This window comes from Leptonotus elevatus, chromosome 11 (assembly GCF_054856555.1).
Source record: "Leptonotus elevatus isolate MCC_2025b chromosome 11, RoL_Lele_1.0, whole genome shotgun sequence".
Taxonomy (NCBI): domain Eukaryota; kingdom Metazoa; phylum Chordata; class Actinopteri; order Syngnathiformes; family Syngnathidae; genus Leptonotus; species Leptonotus elevatus.
The window spans coordinates 2,503,249-2,522,182 of NC_141249.1; the positions used below are offsets into that span (position 1 = coordinate 2,503,249).

Below are 18,934 nucleotides of genomic sequence, written 5' to 3' on the forward strand. Positions count from 1 at the left end.
GGGGTTTTGACAGTTGCCGTCATATTTTCGGGACCGTAGAACCGTTCCGGACCACTTTCACCCCTTATAATATCACATTGTACCACAACATTCTAGGTAGCACTAAGCTCTAAATTGAATACTAGCACGTTGTTTCACACTCACACTTTAAATAAGCACTTGATACTTCCCACGTAGGTAATTTTGTTCCACTGCTTTTAACAAGTCAAAGTCAAGATCAAGTTCAAAGTTCAAGGAAAAACCAAGGTCAAATATATTAAACAAAAAAACTAAAAGTGCTCCACGGTTTTTATCCAATCACCTCCAACCGTGGTAGACATACACTTACCTCAGGGGATATGTTTTTTTTAATGTCTACTACAATAACATGTAATTGCACGTCTACTACTTTAGGTAGCAGTGGCACTCAATAGCAGAGAATGCGCAAGAGAGTTGTTGGGGTAGTTTGCACTAAATATATAGTACCTCAAATAGGGATGGGTACCTTTCACATTTGAACCAGTTCTTGTCCAATTCTCGGTACCTGGAAATCGATACCGGTACTCAACAGTACCAATTTTCTGTACTTTTACTCTTTTTTCCCCCCAAACTTTATTTATTTATTTGGGTGGTAATAAATATTCGTTGTTTATTTAATAGTATTTTTTTAAATTCAATTTAACAATTACTTTTCAATATATAAAGCTTGACAAATAACAAAAATGTAAAATTTAAAACAAATGAGCCACAGAGGAATAGTAAATAATAAAGGTATAACATATGACAATTACTGAAGTATAATTAATACACATACATTAATATATATATATTTTTAAAACAAAACAAAGTGTGAAGCAAAGTTCAGTGCAATGAACAACATATGGTACAAAGTACAGTAAATATATAAATTAATAATTGATGTTATCTTTGTTTCTTGTGCAGTTGTTTTTCCAGAACATGAAGCCTGCCAACTAGTGTTAATTTTAGTCACCATTTTAAAATTTAGTCTCAGTTTTAGTCCAATTTCAGTCATCCTTGTTAGTTTTTATTACAGTTAGTCAACCTCATTCTGTTATTATTTATTTATTTATTATTTTTAGTCAACTATAAATCTAGCATTTTATTCTTTATTTTAGCCCAAGAAAACTATTTTATTCATCTAGTTTTAGTCAACAAATACTGTCAACGTTTTAGTCTAGTTTTCGTCCGGACAATCATTTTACCCCGGTATATTTTTTTGTCAGCAGATAATGTTGAACATTTCGGATCTAAAACTATTTCACATAAAATTTTCTCTCATCTTTTTGATGAAAAACAACTTGACACACAATGACAGTATATCAACAAGTGGCTACTTGGGGTGACGACCGGGGCCTTCCCCCGCTGGGCCTGGGGTTCGGGGGTGTCGGCCGCCCTCCGGTGCCCCCATCTCCCCCTTCTGCCCCCGGTGTTCCGTCCTTCCACACGGCGGGGGGTGGGGTGGGCGCGGCTGCCCTCTCCGCTCCGCTGTCCGGCCCCTCTTCGGCACCGGTGCCTGGGTGCGGGTGGTCCCCGGGGGCTGGGGGTCGGGGGTTGGGGGGCTGCCGGTTGGTCGGGGTGGGGGCGGCTTTGTTGGGGGGGGGGGGGGGGCGGTGGTGGGGGTTGCGGGGTGGGGGGTGCGGGGTGTCTGGGGGATTGCGGACGTGGGGGCGGCTGGGGCTGGGTTGGGGTGGGTGGCGGGGGTGGATGGGGGGCGGGGGGTCGTGGGGGGTGCGGGGGTTGGGGGCCGGTGGGGTGCCTGGCGGGCCTGCAGTGCCCCGTCCTGCTGCGTTGGGTCGGGGGCGCGGGCCGTGTTGGGGCGGGGGGCGCTCCTGCTCCTGGGTTTGCTCTCCGGCCGGTGGCCCTGGCGGGGCCCGGGGGTCGTCCTTTGGCGCTGCCGCGGCCTGGGGGGCCCTGAGGTGTTGCGCTTGCTCTGTTCCGGCGGGGGTCGACGGCTCCCCTCTTTGGTGGAGATTTTCATGCATGCCAGATCCACCACACCAGCATCTACCGAAACTCAGACACAATCTGTTTCCTCCTCAGGTTATTGAATCGGTGGAGGCTGGTGTCTGCGGATCTCACGCGGCTTCGTCTGTCCTTCCTTCCTTCCTTTTCTCGGTCTCTCCTTTGGTCTCTTGAGGCCTCCCTGATTTTATGTTTTTTGGATTTGTTGGGGTCTGGATGTTTCTTGGGCTGGGGAGGAGTTCTGGTGGGGGGTGTCTGGTCGGTGCTGGATTTCACCTTCCTTGGTTTTCTTTGGTCCCCTCGGGTCTCCTGGTGTTCGGTTTAGGTGAACGGTATGAGATTTTTTCTAATAGGTTTTCTGGTGAGCTAACAAATACACGCACGCACGCACGCACGCACATACACATTCTCACCCACACACACACACACAAAAAAAATAAAAATAAAAAAAAACCAAAAAAAACAAAAAAACAAGTGGCTACTATAGTTCCATGCTATGAGCTAGTTAGCCAGTATTAGCCAGCATTAGTTAGCATTGGAACGTTATAACGTTACTTTTTAAATATAATTTACTTCTTTTTTTTTTTAACTGTTCACCTCCTGTCTGTCCCATGAGTTTGTACATGTAGCACTCGTTACCTTCAGATTTGAAAGGGGGGTGTCACTGTTTGTTACATGACAGTGTCGCAGAGACAGATGAGCAGAGACAAGATTTTACAAAATCATATAATATTCGTCTAAAATATCAATACATTTTTGTCCAAGTACATTGTGAAGTACATTTTCGTATCATCTTCATTAGTCGACAAAAATGCATTCTGATTTAGTCCCAGTTATTGTTTATTAATGTGGGTTTTAGTCTAGTCTAGTCTAGTCCGGTGAAAAATGTGTGTTGATGAAATTATTTTTGTTTAGATTTCGTTGACGAAATTAACACTACCCGCCACACGCTGGACTCAAATACAGCACACAAAAAAGACAGTTGGAAGAGGACATGACGTGAACAAAATGAATAATTTGGTTCAAATTAATCATTTGAATGTACCAGACGTGGTCTGTAATGCTCTCTACATTTTGTCCACAAGCTTTCGCTATTTTAAATATAGTCAAAAGTAGTATATCCAAACTACAATGTCTATATACCTTAACGATGGTGAAGTCGTGTACCAGCATGATTAGATTCGGTGGGGGAAGACGGACCCGCTGCGCGGGCTCCCCGTAGACCAAGGGAGGACGCGGCTGACACCTCCCTCTCAGCCGTTCACTGATTGCGGGGAACCGGGGACATTGACAGCCTCCGCGCCAGGCTTTCATACTTCATAAACTGTATTTGTTTGGCTTGGTGGTGCAAAAACCTCACTCCAAACAAGGACATGTAGGCGGCCCTGCGCCGGCCGCGGCCCAGCCTGGACCAGGTTGAGGACCAGCCGGGCTCCTGTGAACCGGGACCGCGATGTGAAATCCTGCGCGAGTGGGTGACGTCAGTACGGCGGGTACGTATAATGTTGCGTTGATGTGCGCAATGGAAAATCGTCAACTCATATAATACTCCCGCACAGTCACAACTCAAAACGACGTGCTTCAGAACCGGAGCATGGCACCGTTTGATTTTATGCAAATCGGTGCTCGGTAGTACCGACCCAAATCGGTCCATACCACAAAAAGTACAGTTTTCGGCATATGACACACTGGCGCTGGGCTGAGTTGCTATCTTAGGCTACGTTTAGACACTTTCTGAGGGCAATGGAAACCCAGTTAATGACATAACTAGCATATTATTAGCCCTGTTTTAAGCAAAAAATATAACATATCTCAAAAACTAGAGCCCATTCGGGAAAAAACAATGTCATTTTCAGGTTCTGCAACATCAAAATACCCTAAAACTGTTGAAACTTCCTTGGCACCAAACGTTAAACGTTGTGTTAACCAGTGTAATCGTGTTTGCGTGTGCGTGTATGTGCATGCACGGGTGAATGCTAGGGTGACTTGTGCAATTTACCTGAGTGCCTTCCACTGGGTAAAGGCAAGAGTGCTGACGCAGCATTATGGAGAAAATAAGTGATGAGCATACAAAATACACACACAGTTAAGTTGTGTGCGTGTGTGCGTGTTGGTTGGTCGGTGGGTGACAGATGCATGTGAGGAAGCAGCATGATGAGCAGCAAACCAGATTTTTCTTCTTCTTACACTCTATATTATGGTACGTGGCAACTCATAGATTTGTTGATAAATAATCATAAAGTTTGTTAGTTCTTGGGTAATAATTTTGATGTTGTAAATTACTAAGTAATAGTATGTATAGTTAATATAACAAATAAGGAATATGTTAATTGATGTTAATTTTGACAGTGCCGTGTTGTACTCATGTCCGGAACCTTTATTTTTCACTGTGCATGTCTACTACTGCTATTGCTAATGCTAGTGCTCGGTCTCTGATACTGTAGACTGGCGTTACAGAGACGATAAAGAAGACTGAATAAAGCTTTGTCGATATTACCTGACACTTCACCTCTTGTGGTCAAGTGGCCAATGAGGTATTCATTTGCTGTTCTTTATTTACTTTATCCACACTGTCTCATTTGTACTGTTTTTGTTGCTTATAAATGTAGTTCTCACGGTAGGTGAAAGGCATGGCAAATGCAAGGCTTGACCAAAGCAAAAGATGAGCAAGCAACAAATGCCTGTTCCAAAGAATCGCCCGTGTTAGTTTTGTTGTGAAGAGCTACTCACAAAAAAGTCTGTATTTTTGGTTCAAGTGGCAAGTGACCACAAGTCTCTGACGTTAGGTGGCCCTGAAGCGCAAAACGCCAAAAAGGGCTGGCAACAGTAGATGAGTGACAGCTACCTGGCATGCTTCCTTTACTTCTTTTTCAATATCCTGGACCTAGGCTACCTTGTAATTCACTTTCCATGTTTAAAGGAAGGGAATGTGCCTTAAATTGAACTTAGTCTTTTTCATTATAAAAAAATAAACAATAGATAATATAACTATCTTCATTTATTTCATGAAACACATTTGCCAATAAATAAAAACATTCAACTTAAAATGTCAAATATTGCTGTTTAGATTTTAGGAAGACAACTTTTAAAGGATCTTTGTGCAGTTTGTCACTTTTTTACTCACGACTGCCACCTCTGGCCCAAAGCGTAACTGCAGCATCTGTGTCAGGCCCGTTCATGGTGCGCGTGCGAGTACGTGCACAGTATTAAAGCGACAGCCACAGTTGACAAAAGAAGACATGACTTCAAACCATTTTTGTTTTTTGTTATGCACAATGTTCTTTGTTTTTGTATTTTTAAATAACTGAGAAGACTCAATAGCCATGGGAATTGCCAAGATGTACGGACTTCTGCCATTGTCTTCAGTTGCATGTTGTCACTTGCTGTGACGCGCGGACACAGTGAGTGCCGTGTACGAGTCCCAGTGTTGACGGTGGGCAACCCCCCCCCCCCCCCAAAAAAGGTACGCAATGCATTGTTGCAATAAATGTTTACAACATCCGGGGAATGAAGCGTCTGTGGGCGCTACTTTCCTGTCACTCTGTAAACACGGAAGTAGCTTGAATCACTATTCGTTACTATTCGTCACAATTCTGAAATGTAAACGAAACTAGCAGAGCACGGCGCGAGAGCTCTTGTGATAAATGCATTTTGAGATTTCTTTGAAAATGTAAAGCGCATTACAAATACAATTTATTATTATTATTATTATTATTAAAAGACAATAACTCTAAATAAAGCCTTATGTAACAAATTCATAGCCTCGGGGTAGCCGGTCCCGAGCTTTACAATCGATTAATCTATAGATTCCTGGTGGATTTTGTATCGATTGAGGAGTCTGCTACCGATACATCGTCGTTATAGCTCTCCTTGACGAACGATAGCCGGCCGAACCTTCTTTTTTTTTTGTCCAACCTCTAGTAGAATGTCAGGAGGAGGCATGAACTGTTGAGCCAGATGGGAGGAGCATCCGTTTTGAATGTTGTTTACAAACTACAACTGAAATCCTTCGCACCCTACCTTTTACTGTGGAAATGTTGCTTAATGTCCTTGATAGATATCATTTGTAAGTGTAATCATCCAATTAATTACCACTTATCCTATGATTCAACCAATCTGTAATTGGTTATGCTTTCTTTATTAAAAAACGACACAAACTGCTCATTGCTGGTATTTAACAGCATTTACACATTTTGGTTCAAAATACATTGGTTGCATCTGTGAAGAGTGATGACTCCAATTGAGGGAGGCTAGGTAGGAGTTTGGTGGTGTTCATGACAAGTGAATCAATGCTTTAAAATACTTGAAAAACTGCATGTCACATTCATTGCACATTAAAAGTTTAAAATAGAATCACGTCATGTTCTCTTACCTCTGCAGCTGGGCGATCTCCTGGCTGATGTCGTCCAGCTCTTTGATACCCGTAAACTCTCCCGAACCCACTGAGCTGGAGCTGTCCTGCACATTGGGGGGAAGACACACACAGCAAGGACGTGTCAAAGAGACGCAAGGAAATAAAGTTGAATGGGCCAAAGGAGGGAGGCAACGTGGAGGGAAAGGTCCAGAAAGAGGGCGAGCACAGAGGGTCGAACAAGTGGGCGGGTGAGGGGTTAAAGGCGAGCGTCATCATCCATGCCAGACTGCCAAGGTGGATATACACTTTTTAAATACATTTTAAAATGCGTGTCCTGACTTTTAGAGCGTTGCATGGCCAAGCTCCCTCTTATATCAGAGACTTGTTGTGCGCTCACATGCCCTCTTGGAGGCTGAGATTGTTGGATCAAAACCTCTTTATAGTCCCTCGTGCTCAATTTAAGACCCGTGGTGATCGTTCATTCCAGGCTGTTGCTCCGAAGCTCTGGAATGACTTCCCGCTGTCTATACGTTTGCAAGATTCTGTTGATGCTTTTAAGAGCCAACTCAAAACATATTTGTTTTGCCAAGCTTTCTGATTTCTGCTGATCATGGGCTGTCTTTATTACCTTTACTTTGTGTGTTTTAAAGTGCTTTATAAATAAAGTTAAGTTGAGAGTTTTAATTGTGCAAGGTGGCAATTATGAATAATTGGCACCAAGAGCAATCACAATTAGCAATTATGCTTTACCTTTTGGATTATTTCTACTGGTTTGGGTTGTTTCTATTGTGCAAGGCGGTGGGTATCAAGAATAACTGGCAAAAAGGCCATTCACATTAATTACATAACACACACATGGTGTAGCAAGCACTTTTTTTTTTATTCGACTCTGGATTATTTCAAGTTATGTGTTTACTTTATTTATAATGTTCGTGAATTGAGCCATCGCAACCAACTTGCGCATTCTGCAAAACAGGTCAAAACACTTCCTTCTGGTTCAGCGACTGGTGGAGCTCTATGGCAGGAGACGGGACAAAGCAACTGTATATATATTAGACGTCTACATTGATTCTTATTTGACACAAGGTGTGTTCAAGGGCTAGCAAAGATGACCATATTCCAGCCATACAGAAAACAAAAGTTTGGGTTCAAAGCCATCAAGTTAGGCTGGTTATCGCAGCATACACAAGTAGCCCACCAATGTTAATTGTGCTCATGTACCAGTACTGGCAGTGGACTTTTACTTTGTGGATTATTTTGAGTCATATCTGTTTCTAATATGCAAGCAACATCACGTTATCGTGTCCACGTTCTGTGTGCCTGAGCAATCGTGTCAGGCCACCGCACAACTTTTTGTATCAGAACGCACCCAAACCAAGCGTACCAGACTTAGGTCTCAAGTGAGGTTCGAATGGGAATGTGACATGACCAAAGCATTTCCCAAAGTTTAGATTGTCACTTGAATAAATTAAACAAGGGCGAATAAAAATGTTGTGCAAATGCTTCCAGACGTTTTAGGGAAGTGAAAGCATTGCTGAGTGGATGCCCTGAAGGTCCAATTAAGTTACCTACCCACAACTTGAACATTATGGCCTGAGGAGGAGGAAAAGGAGGGCAGAGCAGAGAGGTTAGTAGCAGAAGAGGCAGCGCCACCATCACATTCAGAAAAAAAGAAGAAAAAAACTCCACCACCCGGGACATTGGCTCATCTCTACACGTCCTAACATGCTGAGAACACATAAAGGAGAATAAAAAGCGCTTACCCTCCTCATCTCTGACAGCGCCGCCATCTCTGATCCCACTGGCGTCATGTACCCAGACATGCCCTGTTCACAAATTAAAATAACTTGTATTAGTATTGTTGCACATTGTATACAGCACTGCACTCGGCACACATGGTCATTCCACCGACAGCAGGGGCATCTAGAGATATTTCTCCGAGGGCTGCACAGAAAAAAATGAAGAATGAAAGAGCCACATCGTTGACATTCTTTAACTAGAATTTACACACGTACTTTTTTTTTTAGTCTTGTGAGCCGCACCAAATATTATTTTCTGTATATGCTGCAGGGGGCAGAATTGTTTAGTATTAATAGCAGTTAGCTTTTCTATGGTTAGCGCTGCAGAAAAATGTACATAAATTTGAATGTTAAAAGTGTGATGTCTTCTAAGTTAAATAATAAAAGATACAATGCAATTTTCATTTAAGAAATACAGTAACATTTGAATGTTTCCACATTCCACACTCATACTAACAACTTTTTGCTTTGGCAGCTATGACGCCAAGACGAATCAATTGTTTAACTGGTTTCCAAAACAATATGACTCTTTTTCATTTTTCTGAACGTAACCCTCAGTGGAAAACGCAGAGACACCCCAGAAGTAGTGTGCTGCCGTGACCTACCAGGACTGGAGTTCCCCTCTCCGAAGGTGGGATCATATCCGCCGTCAGTGCCTGAGGCGGGTCCACACCCTTGCTAACTTTTTGCTGGATGAGATGCATGGCAAGGGCAAACTGCTCCCTGGTCAACTTGCCCATCTGTCTGGTGTCGGCCAGAGCCCTGCAGCATTCGGAGAGGAGAGCGCAGTTGAGCTAACCAAACCTATGTAATTATGTCTTGACAGACTCCAAACTGCATGATAATGTCAAAAACTAAAAATGCCTCCAAAATCCCCCATAAAAAACAATTCAACAAAAAACAACTGATGACAAAGTTCTTGGCCTGTTCTACTGCTCTTCTCACATTCATCAGAAAAGTTGACAAATCCAACATTCACTACCTTCGCAAGCATTCGCTGCTCAGCGAAATAATACCTTAAAAGATACTAATTGAATCTTAAAAAGTAGTTCAGGTTTTATGACGTTTATTTAATGTACATACAGTTGTATTTGTGTGTTGGATGTGTGTCTCTAAGGGGTGTGGCCTAGTGAGTGACGTCAAGTCGGTTAGCCTTCGCGTGAGCATCTGGGCACGAGTTGTGGGCTACAGCACGTATTCTCATTTTGTATTTGTGCTTGTTTCATTGAGCAGCCAAAAGTCCATCGATGATTGAGGCTCTCCTTGCACACTTGCAGGGGCATCGCAGCGCTTAAATTGTTCCTTTTTTTTCTGTCATATCACTCGGGTTGGGAACATATCTGCCTCTCTGGGTGGCGGGTGCTGGGGGTGGGAGGGTGTCTGGGGGTTTGGGGGCCTGGGGGCGACGGGGGCTGGGCTGCACTTGAATGGAGCAGTTGCTAGCCAGCTTTGCTAACCTACCATATATGGGCAAGGACACCTTGAGAGAGTCCCGACTGCATGAAGATGTCCTTCACTTCCAGCCCGCTGACAAAACCATCCAGGTCCGCGTCTGTCTTCAAGAAGATGTCGTCATAGCGACCGCGGTCTGATGCCGGGACTACCCAGTTGACGGGATGCTGGAGAGTCGACATCACCGTGAGACTTTCGGACCGATATGATTAAATGTTCAATCACGTACCTGTCCGGACTTGAGGGTGTGCTTGGGCGACAGGCTGCCTGTGCTGTTCAGAGAGTTCATGCTGCCGTGGGACGGCGTGGAGCGCAGAGAGTCTTTGGGCGGCGGCGGGCTGGCCGGTAGCAGGGGTGCGCCGCCCATCACCGACCCCAAGCTTTTCTTCCTCTTGGACGGGGGGATGAGTGTGGTGGGTAGGTGGGACGGGACGGGCTCCTTCTCCAGGGCGCGGTACACCAGGTGCATGGCCTGCCACAGAACCAGACAAATACAACGGATTGTCATATTTGTGTTTTTTTTTTTACTGCTAGGGCATGTTTGAACGAAAGAATAGACCCATTTCCTGTAAATTAAGATGACGTATGTGCACACATTGTTGTGTAAACAAAGATTACGTATGTGCACGCATTTTTGGAACAGAAAGGACGGGAGGGCTCGTTTAAACCAACTACAAAGAATCCCAAAAATTACTAACGTCGGATGAAATAATTATCTCTGAAAAATTCGTGATATAGCGAGGTACAACCAAAGATAAACCTCTTAATATATGAATGCTGCACCCAAATACAAATCCGCGATATACTGAATCCGTGATAAGTGAACCGCAAAGTAGCGAGGGACCACTGTATAGTTAAAACTATTTATTTGCAATTTAGCGTCATCCATCTGTCTAGTACACAATACACATGGTCCAAATTTGGTAGAAAACAGAGATGAAAATTATTGAAGTTCTTGACTGCCCACCACAACAACCTCACCACTTTCCTTAAAGGCGAAAAAAATTAATCAAAATATCGATAGTTAAGTAAGGAAAGGTTTTACTTTGAAGAATGCCTGGAAATTGACAACATGATACCTAAATTAGTGGCTTGAAAGAAAACTTCCACTTGAGTCAAGTTTCACTTCGCTGTGAGCTGGGATTACTATTTATTCATCAAGTTTTACTTCTCATTGTACTGCAGAAGGACTGCATGATTTATCGTTTATTGATCAAAATCCAGATAACAAGATCACATGATCTAGTGTTGTCACGATTAGGGATGTCCCGATCCGATCACATAGTCGAAATTGGACGTTGTCTCCCCGATCAGGACTTGGATAAATATATGAGGTTATTTTTATAACTTATTATTAGATCTGGAGTTGCACGGTGGCAGAGTGAGACTTTTTTCGCACAGCTTAGCATGCGGCATGGCGTCACTTTTCTACAGTGACACTTTTAATGCCATTCAGCAGCGGGGCTAAACAGGGAAATAGCGCCGAGATATTTGGAAGTAGACGATACATTTTTATCGTCTTTAATATGTAAAGCGGAGACGGTGCGACTTGCACTGTGCGCAAACCCTTACCAAAAAGTAGTATACCTTAAGTACATAATATAGACTATACTTATGTGGGGCGGCATGGCTTAGTGGTCTTCTCCCATCCATAAGGTTGTGGGTTCGATCCTCACCCCTGGTGACCATGTTTAAGTGTCCATGAGCAAGACACTGAACCCCGATTCGCTCCCAGTGGACCTGGCAGCGCCTTGCATGGCATTAGTCGAACACTGGTCCAAGAATGTGTGTGTGTGTGTGTGTGTGTGTGTGTGTGAATAGGTTAATATGTGGCTTAATTGTAAAGCACTTTGGGCACCATATGGTGTAGTTAAAGCGCTATATATATGCAGTCCATTTACCATTTAAGTATACATAAGTTTATTTTTTCGAGTGTACTTATTCTTGTATTAAAAGTAGACTTAAAGTAATCTCCTTGGGATTAAATTGGAACATTGTAGTACACTTAAAAGTATACTTAAGTATATTATAGTATATTTAAGTACACTAATAAGTATACTTTGTGATCAATTGAAAGGGATCGAACCAGTGAACACTGGTACTAAAGGTAGCAACCTTAACCATTAGGATATCCATCCACATAATCTTTAGGGCTTTATAAATAAATGTAACCTATAATTTTGGTTCCTTAGCGAATGCCTTCTAGGTATATACTACAGCAGGGTTGCCCAAGTTCGGTCCTCGAGAGCCCCTATCCATCCTGTTTTCCATGTTTCTCTCCACTAACACACCTGATTTATGATCAGGATCGTTATCAGGCTTCTGCAAAGCTTGCTGATTAGCTGATTATTAGATTCAGCTGCACAGGAAACAGGGAAAACAGGCTGGATTGGGGCTCTCGAGGACCAGACTTGGGCACCACTGTACTACAGTGTGTAAACTTTTAGTATATGCTTTAGTATACTTACAAGTACACCTAACATTTACTTGCTGCACTATACTTCCAATGAGTACAAGAACAGCAAACTGGATGTATACTCTCCTAATTTTTAGTATACTTTAAAAAATACAAGTACATTCTAAGTATATACTACAGTATGTACATTTTTAGTATACTTACAAATACACTTAACATTTACTTGGTGGAGTATACTTCCAAAAAGTACAAGAAAAGTAAACTGGAAGTATACTCTCCTAATTTTGTGTATACTTCAAACATACTTCAATATACTTCTTTTTGGTAAGGGAAGTGAGCATTTAGTGTGGCAGAAAGGATATACAGTAGATGCATTACACACTTCCTCGCTGCTGCGCTGCACTGTATGTTTTTTCCGAAAGTAAAACATTAGGTTAGCCCATCAATTTGTGTTAAGTAGCATGCTTTAAAACGGCTACAGTAGGTTCTCAAATATAAAGCTCTTGTGATAAATTAATATACTGGTTAATAATAGCCCTTTGAGTAATTCATAGATGTGCCAAAAAAAAGGGGGTTTAAATGTTTTACTTAGTTTAACCACTGCTCCACTCACCATATAAAAGGTGTTGGGGTAGTTTTGTAAAAAAAAAAAAAAATTACAAATAAACTTTTTTTCCCTCCTTAATAAAATGCTGAGGTATCGGATCTGGACTCTTGAATCGATCGGGACATCCCTAGTCACGGTACCAAAATGTTGACTTCGATACCATACCTGCATAAAATACAATACAAAAATCTAAAACATCAGCAAAAGCAGCAAAATTAAAACTGACAAAATAACTTCAAATTATTTTTATTTTTTATTAATTCAACTGCATGAGCTTTCACATTGCATGCCATATTCTTGAAGTACTGTGTTTGATTGCATTTGATGTGTTCCGTTGTAGATATTGGCACTCCAATGACTCCATGTATTAGTTGCTTGTGTGTGCATGCGTGTCTCTGCTCTTCTCCATTCCGCTCTCAAGTAGTTGAATTACGTAACCAAATACTACAAATTGGGAACAAAATAATTCACACTCGACTTATTCTTTAAAGGGACTGTCAGTTGTCTTCTATGCATACCTGAGATTTCCTACTGTCAAGTCCACTGCAGAAAGTGCGTGATTGTTGCTTTTACTTCTGGTTCTCCGCGATAAACATTTTTCTCTTGTTACAAAACGTTTATAAAACTAACAATCGAAAACTACACGTGTTCTTCATGTGTTTATTGAACTCATGCGTAGGTAGTGCTATCGCGTGGCTTCAACCCAATGCAATTTTTTACGGGGCACAACACCCGTTAGCAACTTAAAAAAAAGCCTCACATACAGGCTTTTGTCATGTCGGTTGGCTTGCCGTGGCTGTCGGCCATGTAGGCAAAAAAGTTCCACATGACATTTGGCGCGTCATGCTTCACAACCATGAGTAGACGGGCAGCAAGCACTTCAGTGCTTCCTGCGTCCTCTTGCAGAAGAGGCGTGCCACTTACTTAAATAAGGCGTTTTCCACATATCAGTGACAGGTGGCCATGTGTGTATGCGTGCCTGCCATTAAAACACAGAATTAGCAAGTTGTCTCGTATATTTTCTTAGATACCCGTGAAAAAAAAAGAAAAAGATACCGAGCTGTTTTTGACGCCGAAACATTCGAGGTATCCCGTGCCACACTAACATGTGTGGGAGTAGCTTAATGGGTTCGACACATGGGAGGCGACAAGCGACAGCAAAATACATACCTCGTTGCCTCCCATGTCAAACTCGACACACAGGAGGCGACAAACGACAGTGAAATACATACCTCGTCGTCTCAACACACGGAACGCGATAAGCAGCCGTGACGGCGGCAGCAACAGACGTCGCTCTCTTGTTACAACAGATTTGATTGGCTATTAAAATTGGAGGGAATCTAAACGTTTTCATTGTAAACGCAGAAGTTTCACTACAGTACGAAATTCCAGTATGTATGTACAAAAATGGTAAAGAAAACTTACTGGACAAATTAACCCTGTACCAACAAGCTCTCATGCACTGGCCTTTTTGTTGACGTCACAGAAATGATTGCCTGAAGTATCGTACAAAATTATTTGGGGTTGTTTTTTTTTTTACAAAATGATAAACGCTGCTAAAATTATCTCATCCATTTTGCTGGATAGCCCACTGTGTAGCATGCCCTGCGTTCATTGGCTCATCAATGAAACCTTCACTGATTGGTTGAAGCCCCGGTGCCAGTGACAAAAGTTGAAGATGTTTCAACTTTCTAGTATTGCGTCGCGGGCCTACACGTGCACGTCTACGTGTACCGTAAACAAATTTTCACATGCACAAATGTCACATGTCGGGGAAGGGGAAGGCGATTTTCGACTTGTCGCTCTGCTTTCATAGGAAATGAATTGAGAGCGAGCGATGAACGTGATAGAACGTGAGTCTCTGTAAATTGAAACGGCTGTGTACTTGTTTACTCTCACACCCCCACCTTCCCGCACCCCCCAGATTGGGTTATGCTGCAATCTGCATTTCCGTTACCTTGTGATGTGTCATAACAATAAAGTGAAATCCAATGAAAAATTTGGTGAGTTTTTGAGTATTGGAAAGCTGTGAAAATGGCTCACCACTGCAAACTCGTCTCTGTCCAGATGTCCATCTTTATCGATGTCACTCAGGTCCCAAACCTGCCAACAGCGCAAAGAACGAGCAGGAGGAAAAGGAGACATTTGGATTGACGTTTACATTTAGATTGGACATTCAGATGACGACAAATGCACCACAAACATTCACGCAGGGCGAGCGCAAACCTTCCCAAGGATGTCCAAAGGCAGCTTGGAATTGATGAGGACGGGTCGCACCTTCTCGCCAGACAGCAGGCCGTTGACAGGCGACAGGCTTTCAAAAATGCCGTCAAATTTGTTCTTTTCCTCTGGCTGAAAAAAACATTTGTTCTATTGAGTTTTTTATGTATTCATTTAAGAAATAAGACTAGTGTATTGTGCATTTCCATACTCTGACGGCCCAGTGAGCTTCAGTGGAGGTGTTCAGAGAAGGACTGCTGCTGTCCTTCTGGAAACACAGCACCAGACATTTCCACAAACAACCGTGTTTTATTTAGAAACACTTTAGTAATATTTTTAATTGGCTTTATACGTATACCATTTCATTGCAAGTTGTCATAAAAATACCAAGTGTGTCACTGAAGGGTCATTCCTGAATTATTCCTCTTATTACAGTTTACATTCTGATATTATTCCTACATTTGCGATTATATATATATATATATATATATATATATATAAAAAATTTAATAATGTATTATTTTGGTCATTATTATAGTATTCTTACTTTATTATTTTGAATGTATTATTATTATTATTTATATATTTTTTGTTTTGCTTGTTTATATTTCTTATATATTGTTTTGCCATTTCCACTGAAGTAACCCCCTTCGCTCCCTGCTGTTTTACTGTATTTTGACAGATTTTGCAAGGCCCACAGAATATTGTGTTCTATTGCTATAAAAACATGGAACCTACCAAAAGAAAGATTAGTCTTTTCTTTCATCGGGAAAAAAAGTATATTTGTATCTGTTGTTTCTGTTTTGCAGAAATTGGCATTAGAATATAGCCAATATAGCCATTATTCACAAATCTGTTGAAAACACTGGGGAAAAGAGCTTGTTGCAACATGGCCCTGGTTGATCTCTTATACTCTGCTGCCACCTGCTGGCCGTTTTTTCTAATAACTACCATTGCTTTGAGCGAGCTCTTCAGGTCAGAAGCTGCATCAAAAAACATAAAAACTTATGAATACCATAGCAATATAAAATAGAATGTGAGAAAATGAGTTACAACACCTCATCATGAATGAGCTTTTTAACATTTAACGGGCCATTTAAAAAAATATAAATATTGTATAAAATGTTACTTAAGCATTGCAATAATAAAAATAATAAAGATAAAAGTAAAATAATTATTAAATTAATTATTTATTATAGTTCATTATGATTAATTGTTTTCTTTCTTCATTTCCTTTTTGTGCAGGGTGAAAATTGTTTTTACAACTAAAAGAAATCACATGGAAGATAGATAGCAAAGATAAAAATAAAAAAAAAGTTAAATAAAAACTTGGAAATACACTAATATTAATGACATAGAAGTAGGTCATGTAAAACAGTATGTGTAGAAAATTCACTTTTTGCTCTTTCAAATTTGATCTGTTTTAAGAAGTGCAGTTAATTGTTTGTGAGTAAAATGTATGATCATTATTCACGGATGCCTTTTCCAAAAGGAGCACTCAATCGGGACACTACTTACAAATTTGGGCGGCGGCATGCTAAGATTGAGACTTGACACACTGACGTCATGGCCACTCTGCGCGCACGCCACCAGACGCAGTGCCACGTAAAAACCCTTTTGGCGGCAGAGGGAGGAAAAGAAGTTAACTGTGATGATGTTATCATTTCAAGTTCTAGGTGTTTCCTACCTGCTTATCCAGGTAGCCTTTACCGTCTGGATCAGCAAGATCCCAAATCTGAAAAAAAAAAATAGCAGCCATCTTATCAGTCAATGACCATTACAACACTTATGCACAAAGGTGGAAATATTGGACAAATGAGCTGTCTCATAGGCTGCTAAATAAGCTGCCATATTAGATGGCATAGTAAAAAAAAATAAAAATAGCTTGCCCGCTTAAAAGGTATGGGCAGAAGTTTTTTCGCTGCTGTTTCACACCGTTTTAGCCCTACGCAAAAAACAACAACAAAAATTGGGACAATCGAGAGGGTGAACAAATTTCCCGAAATACCTCAGCAATGCTGTACTTAACTGATCTCAAGTCTTTGCACATTTTTTTCCCTTCCAAAATATGTATTTACAACAACAAAAAAGAAAGAAAAAAACTCAGATGCTTTTTACAGGCTATTTAAAGTTTAGGATTTTTTTATTTTTTTTTACATTTATTGGAGTATGATTTTCATTCAATATTCTCAATACATCCGAATGTAATCATTACTTAAGTACACTTTTATTTTCCTACATTGAAGTACAGTGTTAATGTTTGAACTCTGCATAATGTTGTAGTGGTTTACAATAATAAATACATATGTATTTTAGGAATAAAACCTCTACCTCGTTTTTAACTCTTTGACTGCCAGACGTTTTCAGAAAAGGGATGCTGTGGGTGCCAGCCGATTTAAGCATTTTGACTGATCTTTCAAGGTCCACAGAAAATTTTGTGTTTGGACTATGGGAACACACATACTACCAAATGAAAGACTGAACTCTCATCTTTCATCAGAAAAAAACCCGTTGTTTCTACCTTATTTCGTTCTTCAGTAATCAACAATAGGAAATGGTTAGTTTCATCCAAATGCTCTTGTTTTGGACCAAAATACGGAGAAATCAAGCTTTTAGTGAAACGATATTATTTCATGCACTCTAGTGAATTTGACACCTTTTTTTTTCCATGAATGATGCCACAAACATCTAAACAGTGCTTTACTTATATAAAACACTACCACCAACAATGAAAAAGTGTTTTTTGATAGCAAAAAAAGTTTATTTACATTCAACAGTGTAACAATTTGACACAGCAATTTGGCAAACTATTTACAAATGTGTGCAACTGTGGTACTATTTACAATTATGTGGATGTTTCAACTACAGTTTTTCTTTTTGTGTAACACTCCCCTGCATGCAAGGAGACGCAACAGGATTTGCACAACAGATTAGTTTCACTGCGATTGCCCCTTCGCATGCACTTTCTTGCCGGACGTTTTTTCCGGGGAATAGCAAGTATATACTGCAGTGTGTGTTTGGCCATGTTGCCATCAAGTCTACTATCAGGATCATGATACGGTGACGTTACGGTGGTGTTACGTCTGGCTTCCTCATGTCCTTCAGTTCCTATACCGGGTGGTAGATGTTCTGATCCATCTTATCCACTCCATTCATGGTGGCATCGTAGTCCAGAACCAGTGTCTTCTCTGTGATCAGACTGTACCCGCTCCACCGATGAATATGCATTGGACTCGGGGTACTCTTCATCGTCCGATTGAACGTCCGCCTGTGCTCGGTTGTGCTACGCGTTTTCCGGCGTTAGCATCGCTAGCCGGTAAGGCTTTACGGCGTGATCATAGCGGCCGCGTCAACGCTTCCAACTTCGGCGTCAAGCTCGGAGTCACCATCATCATCATCGTCGACATCAATGTGCTTTTTAATATTGGTCGATGCTTTTCGTCTTTGAAAAAAATGCTCAAGCGTGAGCTGCTTGCAACGGTCGCCATTGTTGCTTCATCAGCCATTGCCCCCTCAACACTCTAGCTCCGCCAAACGTCTTCTACTGACGCCCACCCAATCTTGTCCAAAGAGAGTCATCGCTGCCATCTAGGGGCCAAAACTAGTCATTATACTAACTAGATCTGCTTGATACTTTCAGCACAGCTGGCCAAGGCTTTCCTCCACCCGTTTCCAAAAAACCCCAAAAAAAACATAGTGAACGTCTTTTAACGTCTTTGGCGCCCCCTCCGTAGGTTTTTACTAAACGTTATTTAGCGTTTTTGGCAGTAAAAGAGTTAAGAATACTTAGGCCGGGCTGGACTGACACAAAAACCCTTACATTTCTGTTTCCCACAGATTTGAAATCTACTTGGGTGGGTGTACTCCGGGGGTGGGGATGGGAGGCGGGTTAGACAGAAAGTAAAGTATCAACATGGTGTAGGAAACGGCCAACCGGCCCAGCCAGTCTTGCCTAACATGTAGTTTTGCCACTGATGTTTAAGTTTACTATCTATATTCAAAATTGATTAATGGACTGGCCCTTCTAAATTGTGGGCCAGTCTCTTGCGGTAAAATGTAGGAAAATAATCATGAAAAAGGACTGCATCGGCCCCAAAAGAGGCCGACCCATCGGGCATCTGCCC

The 18,934-nt window shown here is 41.6% G+C and overlaps 1 protein-coding gene across 5 annotated transcripts in view; it reads right to left on the reverse strand.

The window, feature by feature from the left end:
- The window catches only part of eps15l1a (epidermal growth factor receptor pathway substrate 15-like 1a), a 61,135-nt gene that overhangs the window by 38,581 nt on the left and 3,620 nt on the right, over nucleotides 1-18,934 (reverse strand). For 2 of the 5 annotated variants that reach the window (XM_086088409.1, XM_086088406.1), the window contains exons 4-15: nucleotides 16,498-16,545; nucleotides 16,329-16,424; nucleotides 15,022-15,078; nucleotides 14,817-14,942; nucleotides 14,634-14,693; nucleotides 9,797-10,039; nucleotides 9,577-9,734; nucleotides 8,721-8,877; nucleotides 8,080-8,142; nucleotides 7,889-7,909; nucleotides 6,335-6,420; nucleotides 3,962-3,994 (exon numbers count right to left, since the gene is read on the reverse strand). In XM_086088409.1, the coding sequence (XP_085944535.1) occupies nucleotides 3,962-3,994; nucleotides 6,335-6,420; nucleotides 7,889-7,909; nucleotides 8,080-8,142; nucleotides 8,721-8,877; nucleotides 9,577-9,734; nucleotides 9,797-10,039; nucleotides 14,634-14,693; nucleotides 14,817-14,942; nucleotides 15,022-15,078; nucleotides 16,329-16,424; nucleotides 16,498-16,545 (1,148 nt within the window). The remainder of the gene's footprint in view (nucleotides 1-3,961; nucleotides 3,995-6,334; nucleotides 6,421-7,888; nucleotides 7,910-8,079; nucleotides 8,143-8,720; nucleotides 8,878-9,576; nucleotides 9,735-9,796; nucleotides 10,040-14,633; nucleotides 14,694-14,816; nucleotides 14,943-15,021; nucleotides 15,079-16,328; nucleotides 16,425-16,497; nucleotides 16,546-18,934) is intronic. The other 3 variants (XM_086088407.1, XM_086088408.1, XM_086088410.1) reach the window with 3 other exon arrangements.